This window comes from Siphateles boraxobius, unplaced genomic scaffold (genome assembly GCF_051911475.1).
Source record: "Siphateles boraxobius isolate OS27281-9 unplaced genomic scaffold, OSU_SipBor_1 25, whole genome shotgun sequence".
Lineage (NCBI taxonomy): Eukaryota > Metazoa > Chordata > Actinopteri > Cypriniformes > Leuciscidae > Siphateles > Siphateles boraxobius.
The window spans coordinates 6,983,119-7,005,567 of record NW_027508866.1 but is presented as its reverse complement, the minus strand read 5'-3'; the positions used below and the strand labels follow the sequence as shown (position 1 = coordinate 7,005,567).

At 38.5% G+C, this 22,449-nt stretch overlaps 1 protein-coding gene across 6 annotated transcripts in view; it reads right to left on the bottom strand.

Moving 5' to 3' along the window:
- dclk1a (doublecortin-like kinase 1a) overlaps positions 1 to 22,449 on the bottom strand; it is a 56,568-nt gene that overhangs the window by 7,446 nt on the left and 26,673 nt on the right. For 3 of the 6 annotated variants that reach the window (XM_077242275.1, XM_077242273.1, XM_077242274.1), the window contains 5 exons: positions 21,378 to 21,485; positions 8,761 to 8,855; positions 1,426 to 1,510; positions 463 to 638; positions 252 to 371 (listed from right to left, as the gene is read on the bottom strand). In XM_077242275.1, coding sequence (XP_077098390.1) covers positions 252 to 371; positions 463 to 638; positions 1,426 to 1,510; positions 8,761 to 8,855; positions 21,378 to 21,485 — 584 coding nt within the window. Of the gene's footprint in view, positions 1 to 251; positions 372 to 462; positions 639 to 1,425; positions 1,511 to 4,532; positions 8,261 to 8,760; positions 8,856 to 10,028; positions 10,107 to 21,377; positions 21,486 to 22,449 lie in introns of those variants that run through there. The other 3 variants (XM_077242277.1, XM_077242276.1, XM_077242278.1) reach the window with 2 other exon arrangements.

Sequence of the window (22,449 nt, the reverse complement as noted above, 5' to 3'; positions counted from 1 at the left end):
GTCAAGGAGTTTATGCACAACAGGCAGAAAGTTCATGGTGGCCTGGTTTGCCGTTCGCATGGCAGAAATCCCCTCAAAGAGTCGAGTTAAGTGGAGCAGCAGCTTAAAATAACACTCAGTTCAACACAGGCAGCACAACTGCACAGGGTGGCCATTACACGGACCATCAAGAGCTAAAATTCATCCGGATCACCACAAGACATGTAAAACAAAAAAATACCTCAGGTGCATGAAAATACTATAATACACACCTTTACAAGCTCCATGACTAGATAGAGTTCACTGTAAGTGTCCATTTCCTCAATCAGCAGCACAATGTTTGGATGTTTCACTCTTCTTAGGATAGCCACCTCATTCTGGATCATATGCTCCTGTGCAGGAGAAATATATATTGTATAAATCATCATAAAAATAAAAATATAAGCATTTTATTGACAATATCGTAATGCGTTCACATCTCACCTTGCCTCTGCATTTGCCTTTGTTGATGATCTTCAGAGCGTACGCCCTGCTAGTCGAGTGCTCCACACATTCATGGACCACCGCAAAATTCCCGTCTCCGATCATTCGTCCGACTTTGTACCGATCTGAAATGGAGCTTGGGACTGTGGGTATCGGCGTCTCCTCCAAGGGCTCGGCTGCAGACGGTAAGGAAGAAAATTAGAGCAAGACTGAGTGGGCCTCATTCAGAATGTGTTTTAATGACTGAAATCTCTGTAGGCAGTGGAAGCATTTGATTCCCGACCAACATTCCTAGTCTGAGAATCTCTTTGAATGCAGCTCAAAGAACAAGACGATAAACATGTATTTGGTTCACACCTCATGTGTCTTTCATTAGTGTGTTACATTGAAGTGGAAATGAGTGTATAATGAACACCTATGCAAAGCCTTCAAATGTTGACCTTCATTGCAGACATACTCTTAAGACACTGAGCTACTATAAAGCTTTCATTAGTAAAGGGACTTCTCATGAATAAATTCATCAACCTGACATATCTGCATAAGATCACAGTTCTTGCACAAACCTGTAGACCTTAATCTCTTTGTAAGGGAGTCTGAATACATTTATACTTCATGGATGGTCAGTTGACTGGCATGCTTAACAGTCACTCTAAACCTAGTGATGCTATTGTTAACTAAAGCTGAAACTATACAAAAAGTCGTTTTTGCCAAAGCTGAAATGGAATTATTTATTATTCCAGTTAGTAGCCAAGGCAAAATAGAAGCTAAATAGAATAATTTAAAAATAATTTAAGCTAAATAGAAATATATTTTTTAAAAACTACAGTAAATAACAAAAATGACAAAAGCACACGTCAAAATTACTCAAATTTAAATGACAAAATATAATTAAAATGTTAAAAAATATACAATAATAGTATATAAATAATACTGTCTAAAAACCAGCTTTGCTTGATCTCTTACCATCGCTCACAGAACCTTCCTCCTCATCCATACTGCAGACTTTGGTAGAGGCCAGAGACAGAGAGGAACCACTGTGCTGGGATCCCTGTGAGGAAGAGAACATCCAATTAAACCAGAAACCATTATAAGCATACACGATATTGTTATGGTGGGCACTTAAAAATACCATGAATAATTATTTATTACGAATTATTCCGATTTTAAGAATACTTTTCCATTAACCGTTAAAATGCACAACACCGCTGTATGCTGCATCAGAAAGAGGCATGGGAGCACTCTGATGTAAACACGCCCAGCAAGCATGAGCAGCATGGCGGAACCAATGAAGAATACGTCACGTGCTGAATGAAAATGCACAGAAGATAGCGCTGATCGGACAGCAGAAATGCAGTCGTTACCCCTGTAACCCCATAAACAAAGCAGCTGCGCTACTTTCTGTTTCTGAACAATATTTAAAAGTTTCAAACAGCCATTCAGATGTTTGTATTTGCAGTGGTGTTCATCACATAACCAAAAACTTAATGACTTAAAGGGCTATTTATATTCAAACTTAAACCTTTTTATATTTTGATTTATATTTAATAATTCATTATTAAAATTAAAAGTTGTAGCTGTATTATTTAATGGGCCTAAACGATCTAACAATGATCAGATGTATTTGTTGGTAACACTTCATTTTACACTGTTATTGTTAGGCTATATGTTACATGCAGTTCCTTTAGTAATAACTATAAATTATGCATAAGCCAAACCAAACCCTAATCCTAACCCTTTAGTAAGTATATGGTGTTACTTAATATTACACAGTGCTCAAATGTATAGTTACAGTGTAACAAAGATACCTTAAAATAAAGTGTAATATTTTTTTAACTAAAGTTAACAAGAATAATAACTTCTGTAACAAATATAGCTATTGCTCATTGTTAATGTTAGTTAATGTATTAACTGACATTAACTAATGAGACCTTATTGTAAAGTGATTATGGCAAGCCGTTTTAGCTTAAATTGTACCCAGCCTTACTCGTCGTAATTGCATTTTTACTAGTAAGAACTGAATTAGAGAGCTCTCTAAATCAGTTTTTACTAGTAATAATTGCATTAAAGAGCTCTCTTATTGGAATTGCTACTAGTAAGAATTGAATTGTAAAGCTTTCTATTTGAATTCTTACCAGTAAAAATGCAGTTACGACGAGTAAGGATGGGTACAATTTAGTGATGTCTATATAGTTCTTTATAAGTCTTTTGCACTTGAATCTGTTTGAAATATTTGTTTACTTTATACATTGTTGTGTATTGCTTTATTGTATTTATATGTTCAGTTATTTTTGTTATAAGAAAAAAGTTACTAAACCTGTTAGAGTATGACAACATTTTTTTGCAACTTTTTACAATATCGTGATAATACGGTATACCATGGTAAAAGCTTCAGCGATTATCGCAGCACGAAAATTTGATGCCGTCACATGCCCACCAACTGCATAGCAGTACATGGTCAGTGTGTGTGAGAAATAACTCCAAAAACCACCTTACTTTAAAAATACTGAAAAGGATAAACCGCTCCCTGTGTGTTTCGCTCACTTTCTACCTGTGCTGGATATCCTCAAGCCGCATGTGCTATTCCCGTCAGGACGGTCGGTACGCTTGGGACACAATCATCTCATTCTCACTTTTAAACATAGCAGGACAAAGAAAGTTAGCACATCAGTGTTTCTTTGCTAGTTTCCATGGAAGCACCAAGTGTGAGCGGAGTTACTGGCTGTGCTGTAAATTGGTTTTCGCTCACGGTTGCCGCCAGTCAGGGTGCAGGGACCCTTTCAAGTCCGCCCTGAGAGTAATTGGAATGATGTCTCCGGGAGAGGCGCGCTTTCCTGGCTGTTGGGCGAACTCAAATGGAATTGATTGGACGGTTGCGGCGTGCGACTGCGGCCCGGGTCGCACCTCAGGGACGGCGGCGGTGTAAGGAGCTGCTAATGGCGAGTACGAAGCGCAAACATGCCGAGACGAAACAGTGGATGGGTCAGGGAGGGTCAGCACTCCTACAGTACACACACTGTTTGATAATGTCTGTTTGAGTGGATGCATATGAGACCGGCGAGGCAAGGCTGTTTAAGTGTCATCAGAAAGAGCTTTGACTCGAGAGAGTGAGTGTGCGCGCGCGCGCGTTTCAGCATCCTTTTTCTATTTCATTCAGATCACAGTTTGTCCTGGCGCTGTCAAAACTCTTGTTACCATGGAAACTGTTGGAGTGTACTAATAATATTTTCCCTCTGCGAGACAGGAAGCAGCCAGACTAGCCCATATAAGGCATCTTCCTGTTTCCTGGCTGAATGCTAGGTCAGATCAGACTTTCACAGAATTTCTCTGGAATAAAACCAAACAAAATAAACCTTTTTTTGTATTTGCCTCTCGTTTAATTTAATGATCTGAATCCACTGATCAATATTACGTTATGTTAAATCAATGTGCACAGGCAAATGTAAGTAGGCTACTCTGTTGCATAATAGTCTGTTATTCAGAATCTGTGCATGATGCTCATAACACAAATTTACCTCAATGATCCATAATTTAGTGTTGCAGTAACGCTATCAAACCATTCTTTATAAGTGAAACAATTAACAGGCTCAGTATCAATAACAATGACGCGTTATTACATTTATGGTCACTCTTGTCATTTTGCTACAGACTAATTATATAATGGATGATTTAATGCCTGAGATGATTTTGTTTCGTGGAGATGGTGATGCTATAGGGAAATTGAATCCAATGTTTTCATCAGGATCGCTGATACTCATTCCCTCTCTCTGGAATCTCTGAGGTTTTGCTTCTTAGCTGCAACTCCATTAAGACCAATGTGAGAAAAATTCACAAGAGTCCCTTCAGGACATTTGGTAACTACACCTGTAATCTAACTAACTTGTGACCGACTGCATCAATTTGTTATTTAAACGCAGGACCGTCATTAAAGCAATCGTAGAGTACAAAAGTAAAATTGGTTTGGCATCCGCAAAGTCTAGGCTAAATAAAATGTGATTAAAGCAACTCTGAGCCAAACTGCCCCAAATAAACAGAAGAGGACCGAAATTATTTTGTAAAGAACTTGTACTAGATAAAGAGATTTACTGTTTAATGTATTTAGCATTTTCAATCATACATACATGATGGAATGGTTTCATGACATGCTTTATGGGGGGGGGGGGAAACACATAAGTCTAGATAACACATAAAAAACAATGACCAGAAAATGACATGCCTTATACACATAAAAAACCACTAAGAATTAGATTATGATACAAAACTAATAGAAAAATAAAGATAACTGCTTGATTGACAATAAAGCAAAGTTATACATGACATTACAACTGAGCAGAGTCAAAAACAGTAAGGTACAACAAACAGAAAAAAACAATGAGAACCAATGGAAAACAAGAGGACAGAAAACAAAGTGGTAATATTTACATGGTATCAGACAGAAAACAAGGTGTCTATTTTCTGAAATTAATATGAAGTGACCAGTTAAAGGAATGGCCCATTAAAAAATGAAAACACTTGACTTGAGATATCGATGTTTATGGAATGAATGAAAACACATGCACACTTACACACACAATGTAATTTAAACATTCAAAATGAAAAAAAAAAAAAATACAGGTGTGAAAACACCAAAGGAAAATGTGAGGAGCATGCAACCCAACAGACAGATTGAGGAACATCATCATTACATAGAGATGATGAAGAATGTGTTTTTATGAAAATTTTAAATTGAATTGGCCACGCCCACAGGATGTGGAACTGCAATGACCATCACAACAACAAAATCCATCACAACAACAAAATAGGAAAGAAGGAACTCTGCATAATGTTTGCGACCTCAAATCTGAACAAATGCGTTCTCAATTCAATCCTGAACAGCACTCAACTGTGATAGAGACAGGTGTGATTTTGAGAATGATGCTGAGCTTGATGGCCTCACTTGTCAAGTTACGCAACAGAAAACACACAGCCTACCTAGTTAACCAACCATTAAAAAAATGACAAACAAAATGTCCGTTTAATCTCACAGCTATGATACAAATGAAATTGTAACCTCATTTATCTCGATTAAACCTTGTTTACCCAGACTGAGATGGATTAGCACACGTTGAAAGGGTTCATTACTGTTTTAGATGTGTTTTGACATTGATTAAAAATGTATTTGTCGCCATAGCATCAAATGCGCATGTGTTCCATATTCTTCCCCAGAGAAACTGAGGGTTCATGGAAAAAAGAGAGACGAAGAAGGGGATATGCCCTAAGGATACAGAGGCCACACACACACATATATTCCCAGTATAGATACTCCACTCTTCTGTGGCTCATTTCTGAAATTGGGTCATGCGTTGAATGCAATTCACAGCCCAGGCTTGAGCGGTAAAGCCAATTAATAATAAATCAGTAGTAATGATCAGTGTTTAAATCATTCAAGTTTAAGCAGTAAGGTCATTTAAAACTGTAGCATAAGCAATTAGAGAAGTTTATAATGGGTAATCTTTAGATTTTCAGGAGATTGGATTGCTAGCGGAGAACTGCTGTAATTACACACATTAGCAATGTATTTGCGTACTGCAAACTAATTGACTAACCAAACCACAAAGCAGCAATAACAACATTCGGAGACTCATATAAATTCATAAGCCAGATAAAGAAGTGCCTGCTTCTTCGGAGCCTTTTAGAAGAGAACATTCAGTTCTTTTGCATTTGTATCATATTTATGTAAATGTTTTTTCTCCCTCCTTCATTCACAAAACTCCACTGGGGGGGTTTTCAAAGCCTGACCCACTTATGCAGGAGATGGTTGTAGAGACGCTGAGATGCGTCTCTGCTTTGGGCAGATCTGACTGTCCAAAATTCTCATTCTGCAACAGCAATGAGCTAAGAGCAAAGCCATCTGACAGAATCAAACCGCAGAGAGATCATCCAACTTCAAGAGCTCAGGCTGCGGTGCAAGATAAGTGAAAAGTATGAATAGAATGTGAGAGTCTAGCGGGTGGAGGGCGAACACAAAGTGCTGTCTCTCTGCCGGCACGTCGACTCAATCACGTTTAGATCATTAAAAGTCAGAAGTTTAGCCAATTCTAATGCAATCTGGAACAATTTCGAATATAAAAAAGTTCAACATATCTGTACTTTCTCTTAGAGGTGGAGCCAATGATTTGCTTATTTATGTCGGAGAGGATGCAATGTCATGCATTTCAGGAAAGAAATAAGAACATGCTGCACATTTAATGTAAATAACTCGTTTCTCTATGCGCCTACACCATCAGAACCTTATTTAAGGTCGGAGTAAAGCTTATTACCTTCACATCTATCCAATCACGTCCTTATACTCGCTGTATAAAAGATTGGTACTTACACACATTTGAGTTCGCAGATACTGACGCGACAACTACCTCCACCCTCCCCCACCACCACCTTTATGGTCTACGCCAAAGAACTCTATAAATAATTGCTTGCTGGGCTGTCAATAAATTAATACTTTGTTACATCATATCTCCCAAGTCTTTCTGGTAGAACTTGAACTGCCTGCAGCTGGATCTGAAGTGACCCAAAAGCTCAACATACTGTAGAGAACATTTGGATGCTGTAGTGCATCTTAGTCATGGAGAGCAAAGAAGGAGGAGGAGACAGTCACTCATAAAGAATGGAAGACAGAGAGACTCTTAAGAGAGAGAGACAGTCAGAGTAATCGTGTTTAAGGCTCATGTTATAACCTGAGAAAAACTCTGGAAGTTTCTACTGCATTAAACCTCTTTGCATTAGTCTATCAAATGCAGGATTAGAGACACTTTGATCTGGTCACGTGCACAAACTCTTCCCACACAAACTGATCTCTGAAACCCAATGGTAATGTGTGTCTTGGTGAAAAAAATGAACTGGTGAGTTGCATGTTCCTTCAACAGCATGTATTACACAATTTATCTTTCTCCACCATACAGTCCCAATCAGGGTCCAAAATTCTCACTCGCCAAGCACAAAATGTGAGTAAAATTGGTTTTGGTCAGTAAATAAAACATTATTCGCCCATTGACAGATAATATTATTAGAAACCGCAGGATTTTACACGATTTGAAACAAATTGTAGTAACTAGTCATATTCTCACTAATGTACTGTAAGTGATGCGAGCGATTCAATCAATTAAAAACTTGTATTTGAGTGAAAAATGCAGGAAAAATATTTTTTTCTGCAGAACTTCATGTGGGAACTTATTAGGGAAAATTCTCACATTAAAAAAAGAAAATATTAAATAAATAAAAAAAACACAAATTTATTTTTATAGGTGCCACAGAAAGTATATCATCTTGAATATGACACTACTTGTCAAACTGCTAGGGGAAAAATGCTAAACCTAAATAAAATATATTTTTTGAAATACAAATCATGAAAAATACAGCTTCATGGCAGGTAAAAAAATATTGAATCATTACATAATGAATTTCATCAACAAATATTGAATTAATTACGTCAGTGAGAATATGACTATAGTTCATAAAATTAGTTTCAAATCTAATATACTGCGGTGTTAGTGGTATTAATGATCAATTTTTTCAAATACTCGCCATTGGCAGACATTGGCAAAAGTTAATTTTGGATCCTGGACTTGATGATTGCTGCTCTACTACAAGCAGAAGTCATTCTCCATGGATGATTCTAGTGGACTTTAAGTGTGAAAGAAACAGAAATAGCACATAAAATCTCCAAAAGTGGTGGCCCAGATTAAGGATTGACTGTGGATCTTAGCGCCACTTTGAAGAAGTGGGGAAGTTAAGCTGTGCTGTCAATGAGGGCCTTGTCCATTTCCTGAGAACATAGAAGGAGCGTGTTATATAGTGCCCGGGACGGTGGCGGATGGTAAAAGGAGGTTCTATCTAAGTGGAGAAGGATCTGTGGCTGGTTGCATAAACTGCTTAGACTACAAGTTAGTCATCTAATTTTTTCTTCAAGACTGGTCATAACTTTTTCAAGTTAGCTACATAAAAAGGTAAATTGGTTTAATTTGAATTCGAAAAGTAAGACTGATTAGCCGTAATGAACTGCTATGGTTATAGTTCTTAAGACACAGTTTTAAGTTAGCGGCTATGTTTATGCAACTGGCCCCTGAACACTCAAATCACGCCATATACTGGATAAAAACTTCACAAAGGACACGATTTAACATAGTAGAATTGGGTTTAGATGATAGATGATATCAAATCCACCAGATGGACAGCAGAAGATCTGAGGATAATGTGTATATGAGCTAGTGTAAAAACATGGTGTGTGTGTGTGTTAGGGTGATTGAAGAGGGAATATTTTCTTACCCTGCGTTTCTTCAAGCTCCCCGGGCTGGTGGGAGACGGACTGGGCGACTTTGCAGAATGGGGTGTGGACAGCTGACTGGCTGGGGTCCCATTCACTACAAGGGGACAGAGGGAAATGCTTGAGTTCACTAAAAAAATAAAAATAAAGTGCACAAAGTTTGTGAATGAAGCTCAGGAAATATTCCAAGTGGCCCAGAGGGCTGCCAGTGCTCTTATATTCAAAAAGTGAGATCTTAAAAAGCCTGTCTGTGAGTAAGAAGAGAAGAAATCACCCACACAGCTGCTCCTGCTTCCCACATTCGCATACCTAAACAAATCCTCTTTGGATAGAGTGCCACACACCCAGTGGCACAAATCCTTACAAACTCACATCTTCCAAGGCCCATCAGTCATGGTATGACTGCACTACAGGCCACTGAGAAGATCCAAACTCTCAGTCAACACTAAGCTGCTTCATATTCACAGGCCATTGCTTCTATTCGCCCATACAGATTAGGAAGTATCCCTTGCCAGTTTAACAATCTTGTTACAATGTCACCAGGACATAAAAACATCCTTTATCAAAACAGCGATTTATACAGACCATCAAAATTGAAATAAATAAAAAATAGAATTTTTTTCTTATTCACTTTCAAATTTAAATAAAAGCAGCAGCTATGAGCGTAGGAATGAATGGAAAAGAATATGGAGAAGGAATAATAACAGAAATAAACCAATGTATTCTCATGCAATGAATTTTTAAATACATAAAATTATAAAATATTAATCATGAACTAGGCCAAACTAATTATGTCAGGTGCTACTGTCAAAAATGTGTAATTTAATATTTATAAACACCATATAAAACATACATATATATGCTTCCAATGTTACTTGCTGTTAAAATGCTTAAAATGACATGAGGGTTGACATATTCTAAATTCTCATTCATTTACAGTTCAGTGATAAATTGTAGATTTCCAAACTATTTTATTTATAGCAGACAAACAGCTATGGAAATAGCCATCATTTCAAGTTTGAGAGAAATAGCGTAAAAAACAAACTCAGTTAAAACGTTTAAATAAAATGTGTATCAACACTATACTCGGTCGCCCCTATAGACTCATTCAATCAGAAATCAATAACATACTGATTCACATTTCAAATAAAAATCCTTCTGTCTCTGGCATCAAACCCGGCTTAATAAACATCACTATCAATCTCCGTCATGAAAAATGTAAAACCCAGTTTCCGCAAAAGAGCACTGAATCCGCCTCTCTTAGTCCTACCTTCGTATTGCAGCATCTTGAGACACAGTGCTATTCCAGGGGGCAGAAAGCAGCAGCACTCGCTGAGCGCGGATTCCAATGAATGGAGCAGCGGCGAGCAGAGCGGAGTACAGCGCGTGAGCCGCTGCTCGCTCATTGGCTCGCAGCCTGCTTGCGTAACTGTGACGCGCGCCTGAGCCAGTGCAGTACGGTAAGTGGGAGGCGCGCGGGCTGAGGTAATGGTGGAAACGCGCAGAATCTTCTCACCGACAGACCTTTAATGGCACTCGAACCGCGACCAGATACAAACATAAACACTACCGTATTTTAACATGAAATAGTAATTTCTTAGGTCTCGCTCATTATGTGTAGTGAAAACAATGTCAAATGACCAAGTCACTTCAATGAACCTACATAAAATGTGGCGTTATTTAGTTGGTTAACTTAGTAGGTTAGCAGCCTATTTGATCTCAGGTAGGCTATTTATTTATTCATTTTATGTATTATTTGTTTTCAGGCATTTATATGATTATTTGGTTATTGATTCATTTATTTCGTTTTTAAATAGAATTAAAGATGTTTTAAAAAGCCTATAGAAAGTGCTTCTTTATAATAGCACTTTGTCAACATGACTCTTTGTGAGCTGTGGTGTTTACAAGAACGACACAAAAATCAATTACAGCTTGTTAGATGTCGATACTTTCAGCGTTCAGTCTAGTATTATTGAAAGTGATTAGTTCTAAATGGCGTCCTGCCAAAAACAAAAACACTGAACTGAAGAGTTTTGGACAAAGTTTTCTTTGAAATGCATGCATTGAGTGCGTTTACAGATTTTGCTGTACTTGTGAGGTTGGATTTTTGGAAATGTTCCTTATAAATATAGTGAAATATGTCCAAAAAATCTCGTGAAGACATTTGAAGAGGTATGTCACTATTTAAAAGGCCCAAAAACATTCAAAAAACATTTAATCTGTCTTCACTCTGTGTGTGTATGCGTGTGTGTGCGTGAGTGTGAGTGCGCATGTCTCTGTGTGTGTGTGTGTGTGTGTGTGTCTGTGTGTGAGTGAGTGAGTGAGTGAGTGAGTGTGTGTGTGTGTGTGTGAGTGTGTGTGTGTGTGTGTGTGTGTGTGTGTGTCTCTCAGACTGGGTGGAAGTACACTCAGTTTAAGAATAACTGATTCTGATAAATGTTCCTCATTTTATCACACCATGAATAATAAGGAATGTTTTTGTTGTGAGCTGAAGGTTTGACAGCTCAAATGTACATTCATTTTCACGACTGCAAGTAATCAAATATCCCGTTCATAACCCAACCTGAGGTCGAATCTATTCCCCCCTTCCAGCACTCCCCCATAAATACACAAACATAAACGATGGAGCTAAAGAGGATGTTACAGCATTGCAGGAGACTGCTGGGAGAATGCCCATAGTTTATGTACTGTATGGGATATGAGTCCAGCAGGGTTTATAATACAAATATAAATTTAGACACTGAAAAGAGAGAAATGACTCTGAGTTTGCTCTTGTGTAACATGCTCAGTTGTGGGAGGATGGATCCAGTGATGTGACCTCTCTCCTCTCTCTCTCCTCTCACTCTCTCTCTCTCTGCTGTTTACTTCTCTCTTTTTCACACCAGGTGCAGTTTGATCCACTGTTTGCATCTGACCCTTTGTCCATAATTCAAAGGTAGAATATGATCCAAAAGGGACTGTAAAAGAGGTACAGCGTCCTCCCCGACCTGATCTAACACTCCCACTACAGCTCAACAGAAATAAATATAATAATAATAATAATTTGGTCTGAATATGACTTACGATCAGTCACAGAAGACATGATTATGTTTTAGGGCTTTTAATTGATTACAACTTTTTTATTAAATTCATCACACAAATATGAGCAGAGAAAAGCCTCAAGGTGCAGTTCAAAAGACATTACATTATTGGTGCAGATGAGTAAATTAGTGAATGGACATTGCAAAAAAAGTGGCTTTAGAAATCAATATAGCAAATATGAGATTTTTAAAAAATTACCTTATCAAAAAATTACACCTTAACAAAAAGCTGAGAAATAGTAGTGGAGTTTATAGTGGAAATATAAAAAAAATAAAGTATTTACATGGCATAAGAATGAACACATATGTTTACACACAAACTTATGCAATACACTATATATAAACACACTACTGCATTATTAAAGTATACAGAGCATCCAGATCCAGTGGTTCTCTCTGTCTTCTGCGGCGCTCTGCTCTGAGTACATTCACGAAAGCGCATCTGTCTCACAGTGGATATCATTTTTAATGAAATTTCTATTTATGGTGCATCTATGTGATATGCACAACAGGCTTTCAGAGAGGAGCAAGAAAGAGTGGACCAGGATACAGTAATATCAATCCCTATGCAATAAGGGCTACGGAAAAAAATGTATTCCATCACCAACATACAAACAAACATGACTTTTCATACGTTTTTATTGCAGACAAACAGTGATGCAGACAGATAGCTGATACTTCTTTTTATATTACAGTCAATATTACACATCTGTATGGACTTTTTATTTTCAAATAGCATTCCCATTGTAGACTCCAATAATTGACATGATTCTAGTGAAATTACAACAGATAACAGTGTCTGGGGTTTCTTATCTGTTTCCTCATCTGATGGATAATTTGGGAAAAAAATTATGCTAATATTGGCCAATATCTTTGATATATTGTGCAACTCTATAATAAAAATAAAAACAAAACAACTTTCACAAATCATTGTACTTTCGTAAGGAAATATATTTTTGAGTAAAACAGGGGGACTTGACTTGGACCTCAAAGACTTGAGACTTGACTTGGACTCAAAGACTTGAGTCTTGACTTGGACCTGGACCTCAAAGACTTGAGACTTGACTTGGACCTGGACCTAAAAGACTTGAGACTTGACTTGGACTCAAAGACTTGAGACTTGAATTGGACTTGTAGCTCAAAGACTTGAGACTTGACTTGGACTCAAAGGCTTGAAACTTAACTTGGACTAGGACCCCAAAGACTTGAGACTTGACTTGAACTCAAAGACTTGAGACTTAACTTGGACTTGTACCCCAAAGACTTGAGACTTAACTTGGACTTGTACCCCCAAAGACTTGAGACTTAACTTGGACTTGTACCCCCAAAGACTTGAGACTTGACTTTGACTCAAAGACTTGAGACTTGACTTGGACCCCAAAGACTTGAGACTTGACTTGGACTCAAAGACTTGAGACTTGACTTGGACTCAAAGACTTGAGACTTGACTTGGACCTCAAAGACTTTAGACTTGAATTGGACTCAATGACTTGAGACTTAACTTGGACTTGTACCCCAAAGACTTGAGACTTGACTTGGAACTCAAAGACTTGAGACTTGAATTGAACTCAATGACTTGAGACTTGACTTGGACTTGTACCCCAAAGACTTGTGACTTGACTTGGACTCAAAGACTTGAGACTTAACTTGGGCTTGTACCCCAAAGACTTGAGACTTGACTTGGACCTCAAAGACTTGAGACTTGCCTTGGACTCAAAGACTTGAGACTTGACTTGGACTTGTAGCCCAAAGACTTGAGATTTGACTTGGACTCAAAGGCTTGAAACTTAACTTGGACTTGGACCCCAAAGACTTGAGACTTAACTTGGACTTGTACCCCCAAAGACTTGAGACTTGACTTGGACCTCAAAGACTTGAGACTTGACTTGGACTCAAAGACTTGAGACTTAACTTGGACTTGTAGCCCAAAGACTTGAGACTTGACTTGGACCTCAAAGACTTGAGACTTGACTTGGACTCAAAGACTTGAGACTTGACTTGGACTTGTAGCCCAAAGACTTGAGATTTGACTTGGACTCAAAGGCTTGAAACTTAACTTGGACTTGGACCCCAAAGACTTGAGACTTAACTTGGACTTGTACCCCCAAAGACTTGAGACTTGACTTGGACTCAAAGACTTGAGACTTAACTTGGACTTGTACCCCAAAGACTTGAGACTTAACTTGGACTTGTACCCCCAAAGACTTGAGGCTTGAATTTGACTCAAAGACTTGAGACTTGACTTGGATTTGTACCCCTAAGACTTGAGACTTGACTTGGACCTCAAAGACTTGAGACTTGACTTGGACTTGGACCTCAAAGACGTGAGACTTGGACTTTGCTATTAGGGCTCAAGAGTATGGTGCTAGTACCACCAAGGTCATGAGTTTGATTCCCGGAGAATGCATGAACTGATTAAAAAAAAAAAAAAAAAAATATATATATATATATATATATATATATATATATATATATATAGATATATATATATATGCAATATGGAATGCAATACAAAAGTCACTTTGGATTAAAAAAATGGCAGATGCATAAATGTAAATGTTAGCCAGTAGCCTGCAGCCTAAAATATAAGAAAAGAATCTATAGAAAAAGATACTGATCATTTTCAGTTTATGTATATTTTCTTCAAGCATTAAACACCTGAGAAAAAACAATACAGAAATGATCTTCATATTAGCATAGTATCCTATTTTTACAGACTTTTCTAGAGTGTAGCTAACATCCATTGAAATATAGTCATTCCAAGGTGAAACAAGTGAATACACTTTCACTAACTTTTTTCTTTGGAATAACGTGCACCGATGAATCATACACAATAATAAACATGCGTTAACGACAGTTATAGTTCAGTTTTCCCGCTGTAGGGCACATGCTAATGGGTTAATGAGCTGTTTGTGGGTTTGTCAGTAACAAGCTGAGCAACTGGCTAGAATTACACAGTAAGAATAATAACAAGGTCTCTGAATTAGAGTGACAGGAGCAGCTCTGCTTTTCCTGAGGACAGTCAGCCAGTGGTGTTTCGAGCTGATTAAAGATTATTCTCTGGTGCTCTAATTAAAGTTTACTCGCTGGATAAACTGCTCGGATAAAAATTCAGTCGACTGCAGGGCCAAGCTCCTCCGTGCAAATTCAAAGGAAAGCTTGGCAAAAAATTGTGAGGAGAACGACCTAAGATTATAGATCAGAAATCCTTTGGAAGGATGCCTTCAGTAAATAGGACAGGCACAGAAAGACATGCAGTCTGTAATGAACCATCTCCGCCATCCCACACAGTTGTTGATAAATATGACAGAGAGAGGCTGTTTATGTCTGTCTCGCTGTGTCTTCTTTGTTAAAGCACCTCTAAATGTGTTGTCATGCTCAACACTTGATCGTACCGCTCAAACTGTGAATAATTCGTAGGATGACATGGGCTTCAGTTTTTCGTTGTGTTAAAAAACAAAAGGCTTCTCGTAACTGTACACAAACAGTACATCAGTGCCATTTGTATAGAAATTCACCAAAAGTGAGTTCATGTGTGTTTAAAAGGGTGCAGGCCACTCTCAAACAGAAATCAATGTGCTATACTTAGCCTGACAGGGTGTATTATATAAACAGCACTCATACAGTGAGCAGCTTCTCTCACAGACACTTAAAGTAAGACCTTTCTTGAAATCACTTATCTGATTCATCCCAAGAAATATCTCACATTTGACTTATGCTGTCTGACAGATTAAAAGGCAGATGTCTGTTTATCAGCCAGTCTGTTTGACGGGAATTTTTAGTCTATATATTGACCATCAGTTTTTCTGGTAGCTGTGAATACAATGACATTGACTACAACCTATAAGTAACAATAACCAAACAGCAACGCAACAGCTACAAAATAGCAATTGCAATCATATCTAGTCACTGGTCTTGCTGAGAAAGTACAGGACGCCTCCACTTAGTATACACCTGCCCACACCAGTGTGGGACTCCTAGTAGGAGAGCGAGAAATAAAGACGGTGTAAGGCATAGGTTAGGTTTCAATGCTTTAGCTGCAGGTGGAGACTAAATTAAATAACCAAACATTTTTACACATTACAGAACCAGAGACCACCAACCCAGACTTAATAATAATTTTCATTAAGAACCTTAAAATGTCTAATATATCAAAAATATATAATTATATAAAAATAACGGATCATGATAAAGATTCAATCATGATTAAAAAATTTCATGATTTATTCTCATGCCGTTCCAAACTTTTTTCTTCTTCTGGGGAACATAAAAGAAGATATTCTGAAGAATGTTTAAACTATTTTTATTTATACAATGAATAAAATGTAATCAAATATATAAAAATTACTGCATATCTTCACTGTGTAAATTAAATATACATTTATTCTTATTAAAGTCTCTCAAAAGTGATTTAGTCATGAACAGTGAGATATTTTCTCTTTTTTGTTGAGTGATTAACATTAATGACATGGACGATAGCAGGTCACTTTAAGATCCAATGCATGGATCCAATATACTGTTACATATGCGTTTTCTCTCTTAACTGTTTACTTTCACTTAAGACATAAATGAATGTGACATTACATGTACTGTTTGTGTATTTAACCGTTCAAGCCCAATTGCGCTGAAAGAAGCACTCAGTTCAGTTGTTAAGCGCTCTGAGCAGCGGCTTCCTGTATGCACGCCTCTCAGAAAGAGCGCACATATAGTGAAATGAGTTCTCTTTGAGCGAAATAAGTTCTCTTTCGTTGCTTATTGCATTTCAATGGGTTAAAATCACATGTTTTTTAAACCGCAATGCTTAAAACGCTTGCAAACGATAAGCTTTCGTGACCATACAGCACAGCAACGTCACGTAGTGTTGTCAAAAATATCAATATTTCGATATGTATCGGTACTGAAATATCAGTCATCTGATTCACTCCGGTTAGATGTTGGCATGACCGGGTCTGAATTTCGCTCATTCCCACAAATTTCGTGTTCACATCCAAAGTGCACACACATAATAAAACCGCCTCTGCCAAAATTAGCTCTTTTTCGCGGCTTATTGATGGTCAAATACACTCAAAAATAATGTCACAATGCCCCTCTTGGTGAATAATAAGGTAAACACAGTCTTAAACAGTTCAGGAAAAAAAATATTTCTGATCCGTGCGTACGTCACCAATCAGGTTTTTATTGAACCTTGAGACAAAATCAAAACATTTGGCAGTATTTGGAAAATGGACCTCAAACTGAGACCCAAAATGAGTAAAAATAGATAAACAAAAGCCTATGGATGATCAAGTAAACCTATAAGTTGCCTCATTCCAGTAAATGTTCATCTTGACATACTAACAGTATAAAAGTTATGCTTTTACATTATGAAAAATTTCACAGCAAAAAGACACGACTTGAATGTGGACATTTATAGAATTATACTAAAAGGCCTTTTACTTGCTAAAAAGTATAAACTATCAGAAGTCATGTAGAAGATAGTGTACAACAGGTTTTGATCATGGAGACAATTTAGAACCCATAAAAATCCCAAATATAATACAGTAGGCTTTATAGGGTTAAGGTTAATAGTAGGGTTGGGTACCGAAACGCGGTGCCAATAGGGAACCGGTTCCGACGTAAACGGTAGTAACCAGACCGAATTAGAACGAAAATTTCGGTGCCTGATTTCGGTGCCTGAAGCCCCGTTCACACTACAAGCGACTTTGTCGCTGCATGTCGCCAGTGCCCAGTGGCTGGCGATGAGGTTGCTAGTGGGCGTTCCCACTACTGGTTGCCTTTATGAATGACATCCAATGATGTGGTGAAGGATCATGCGCGCTCTGCTCTTATTGGTTGTCGCTTACGAAAGTAGCTCTTAATTTGCATAAAGTTAAACAGATCTCAACTTTGTCGCGTCGCCAGACACGCCGCAATCATTGGATGTCATTCATAAAGGCAACCAGTAGTGGGAACGCCCACTAGCGACCTCATCGCCAGCCACTGGCGACATGCAGCGACAAAGTCGCTTGTAGTGTGAACGGGGCTCCATCCGGTAGCCAATCGCGACCGCGCGTGTCGCCGGAAGTCGCCCGCTCACCATTGAAAATTAATGGTATCGGGTCGCTTGGTCGCATGTAGTGTGAACGCAGCTTGATGCTCTTCATGAGGCACACGAACGAACGCAAGGTCTCTCGGCTTGTCTCTCTCCCTCTCCGCCGTGCGCGCGCTATACGGCTTGGAGCACATCTCTTCTGTCTCGCATGCACGCTCTTGCTCGCTCGCTCGCTCTTGATTCCGGGAGATTTTAACTACAGTAATTCGCGTCCATCAGTGTAAAATTACGCGTCAGAACGCCCTCTCTGTGCCGATTGCCTGAAGGCCAAATAGAATCACGTCAATTCGTTGGCTGATGGCGCGGGCGCCGCCTCGACGCTCGCGCGCGCCATCATCTGTTCCTCAGATTTCTCTGCCGAAAAAGGAAGCTTGTCGGCAGCGCGAGGATCTTGGCAGCGTCTCTTTCCCTATTCAGAGAACATAGGTTACATCAGTATCCAGAGACGTTCTCTTTCATAGATTCACTCAACGCTGCGTAGCTTAGACGCAGTGGGAACGAAATACCAAACTCGCCAAGCTAAGCTAGGCCCGTCACGATAACAAATTTTGCTGGACGATAAATTGTCCAAGAAATTATTGCGATAAACGATATTGATCATAAACAATAATATTGTCGTTCTGAGACCATTTTCATCTAAAATAATGATGATAATGGCATAATAATGCAGGTACACCTTTTCAAACATCAATAAACTTTTATTTCTAAAGACTATTTAAATGAAAAAAAAAAACTAAAAACAATAAAAGCAATGGACTCTGTTAACAAAAAATGCACATGTGTGACTTCCGTTCACACTGAGAATCATATGCATCATATACTGTGTGAGCAAGCGTCTCATATGAGTATTTGCACTAGTTTGTGTGTGTGTGTGCTCGCGTCTCATATGAGTATGTGCGCGGACAGTTTGTGTGTGTGTGTGCTCGCGTCTCATATGAGTATGTGCGCGGACAGTTTGTGTGTGTGTGTGCTCCGTCTCATTGAGTTTGTGCGCGAGTTTGTGCGTGTGTTTGCGCTCGCGTCTCATATGAGTGTGCGCGAGTTTGTGTGTTTGCGCGCGTCTCATATGTGCGTGGAGAGTTTGTGTGCGCGCATCTCGTTCCCGTGCGTGTAGAGTTTGAGCATTCAGCAGTATACATGTATGTTTGACTACTTAATGTGTATGCAAGTGTTTCATATAGGCCTATGTGTGCGTGAATGAAGTTTGATTTAAGCCCTAGACGGCGGTATGTCGCCTCATATGAGGGTGAAAGAGCGCGCGCGAGAGAGAGGGACGCGCTACGGCGCTCTGCAATCAAATACGATTCTAAATAGGTTCAGTAAAAAAAAAAATTTTTTTTAAAAAACATTCGAAAATCAATGTGTGGCGGTCAGCGTTGATATTGTCATCCAGTCTCTTTGGTAGAGAGAGAGAGAGAGAGAGAGAGAGAGAGAGAGAGAGAGAGAGATAGAGAGAGACGAGGAAAACAAAACAAGCATGCAAATGTAAATTATCGCGGCCGGAAAAATTATCGAGCTAATTTTTTTTATCGTGCGATTAATTGATTTATTGATTATCGCGACAGGCCTAAGCTAAGCGCTGCCGTAACTAGTACAACGACCAGATAACTTGCATGACTGGATAAGGCAGACAAAAAATGGGAACCTGGAGCCATGTCGACATTAGATTACCCTGGTAGTAATCTCTATTAATCTCCAGTATTATTACATTGTTTGATACAATATTGTTTTATTTGATATTATGTAAATGTGAATTTTTATTTTATATTGGTTTATTTATTATTATCATATGTTCTATTTATATTGTTTAAAGATTTAAGTTAATATTGTGTCCAGTTTGGCCCTGTAAATAAAATGGTATTATTTTTTAACAAAGTGTGTGCGGTTTCGTTTTCTTAAGTAACCGGTTCAAGAACCGTTTAAGCACCGGCACCGTTTCAAAAATACCGAGTAGGTATCGGATAAAACCCAACCGATACCCAACCCTAGTTAATAGTTAGAAATGGCATTAGAATTTAAGAAAATTCTATTTTTTATATTACAGCCTATGCATTGACCTTCTGATTGAAAACCCAAACAGCTAAATAATCAACATACCCAGCATAATGTCTACAACTTTTTAATTTCTTAGAACTTTATTTCGAAACTATCATCAACTTTGCAGACCGCAGTAAATTCATTCTTAAACCAGACCAGTAATGAAACCTTTGCAAACCTGGCACATTCTCCCTCACCCCAGGGTTTCTTAAAGGATTAACGGGCTGTATTGTGAAAATGTATGACTGGCACACCAATCACTCTAAGTGAAACCGATTCCATGCTTTTATGGATCACGTCTGCGAGTGTCTGAGAAACAGCCGCCTGACTAGAAGTGATGAGCCACACTCTCTGAGCCTGCTTCCACTAAGCCTGCCAAACAGGAAGGGACGCCCATATATGGGCACCTCTATTGTCTCCAAGGCACAGCTCCCTTAGCCGGCGTCTCCATGACGACCGGATAGAACTCTAAGCCAAACCTCTACTCATAGAGAATCAACTGGTACGATTTAAACCAATCATATAACGGCTACAGGAAAACAATATCAACCCTGCTTCTAGATGTCTCTGCCACACATCTTATAGAGGTGAAGACGCAAAGGCGGTATGTTAGAAAACTAGAGCACAGTAAAGCATCAATAGGAAGTGCATGTGTTTTTTTGGTTTTATCCATAAACAGCTGTTTTCTTTTTTTTCTAAAAACACTCATTCATACCTTTATACCTAAAATCGAATAAATAAGCAAGCAGTTGATGCACAGTCTGGTTTGCAGTACAATTTAGACTTTGCATTCAATCCAAAGTACCCTTTAACACCTTTAATACTATTATCTTTTTGGAATATAGAGTAGCATGCATGTATTGTAACATGGCATTTGAATATGGTAATCACCAGTGCAAACTGGAACAAAAGCAAACCGCATAGTGCCTATAATTCAGATCACACACACAACAGTATTCATTGCACAACAGTTGATGTGGATCTGCAGGACTGAGTCACACTACCCCCTCCATCTCCTCTCTCTCTCTCTCTCTCTCTCTCTCTCATCACCCCATCTACTTCCCGGCCCGTGCCTCAATATCTCATATCTCTCGTCTTTGACTCCTCTCCACCGGGATGTGCCCTTCTGAATCAGACAGCTATATCTTAATGCAATTCCACCCCGAAGCCAGCAAACACACTCCGCTCCAGGGGTCACACACACAGGGGTGCTTTATTGCATGGAGAGCTGTCAAACGTGCATGACTTCCTATTAGTTTGTTTTTATCTGATTTGAGAAGTTAATTATCTTCTTTTAACAAATGTTCAATCCACAAAGAGAGAATGTTTGAGAAGGGAGTTCACATGTCCACAAAAAACTATTCAGAGAAGCATTTGCTGTTGTATAAACCTGCATGCACATAATCATTACCTGATCCAGAAGGAGACTTGCTGCGTCTGGAAAGGGCAAAGCTTCTAGGAGAGCTTCTGTTTAAAGACCCCATCTTCGCGTAGGACGTTGATTTCATTACTCGGCACTCTGTCACACAACAAAAATCACATTACATTGTGAAGTCCAAAAGTCTGAAAAATTAATGCAGGTACTACTATTTGGCAGCTGAAAAATGAATGTGCATTTCAGAAAGTTTTAGTATTTGGCATGTTGCCCTTATGCTATCTATCAGAAACAAAGGAAGATATTTTGAAAAATGTCAAGGAAGACCAATGCTGTTTAAACCCCAATGTCGCGAAAGAAAAAAAGAAAGTTCTGGAATGACATGAGGGAAAGTAAATGATGCTGTCAACTAGCGGATTGCTTAATTTTCATTATTTCAATCGTTTTTAATATCACAGCACCAAATGACTCTCTAGTTTGATTGCCATCTCAAATCCTCTTTAAAAGTCCTCTAAAACTCAAACTCTTCCCGAAGATAATCCTTAAACTGAAGCACTAAATTAATCCTCCTTCAAAAACAGTCTGCTTGTTGAAGCACATTTATGTGTGTGAGCAAGTGTGATCAAAAAGATTTTTATTTATTTTTTTTATTTATTTTTTTATTTATAAAGCACTATTCCAACAACAGTTAGTTGTACCAAAGTGCTGTACAAAAAATTCTAAAATATGAAATAAAAATAAAGGCTAAAAAAATACAGAATAAAACACAAAACAACACCACACTAAAATCACATAATAAGACATAAATGCACAAGAGCTCATCCCTCTACACCTAAATAGGACATCTGGAATAGGTGAAATTTCAAAAGGCTTTTAAAAGAGCCTATAGTCGGAGCGGACCTAATATAAAGTGGTAGCGTATTCCATAACTTTGGGGCAGCTACAGCAAAGGCCCTATCACCCCGTTGCTTGTATTTTGTGCGTGGTACAGACAGCACAATTCCTTTCTCAGCAGATCTTAATGATCTAGAGGGCTTATGGACCTCAAGAAGTTCAGAAAGATATGATGGAGCTAGTCCATTCAAGCACTTATAGGCATAGACTAGCA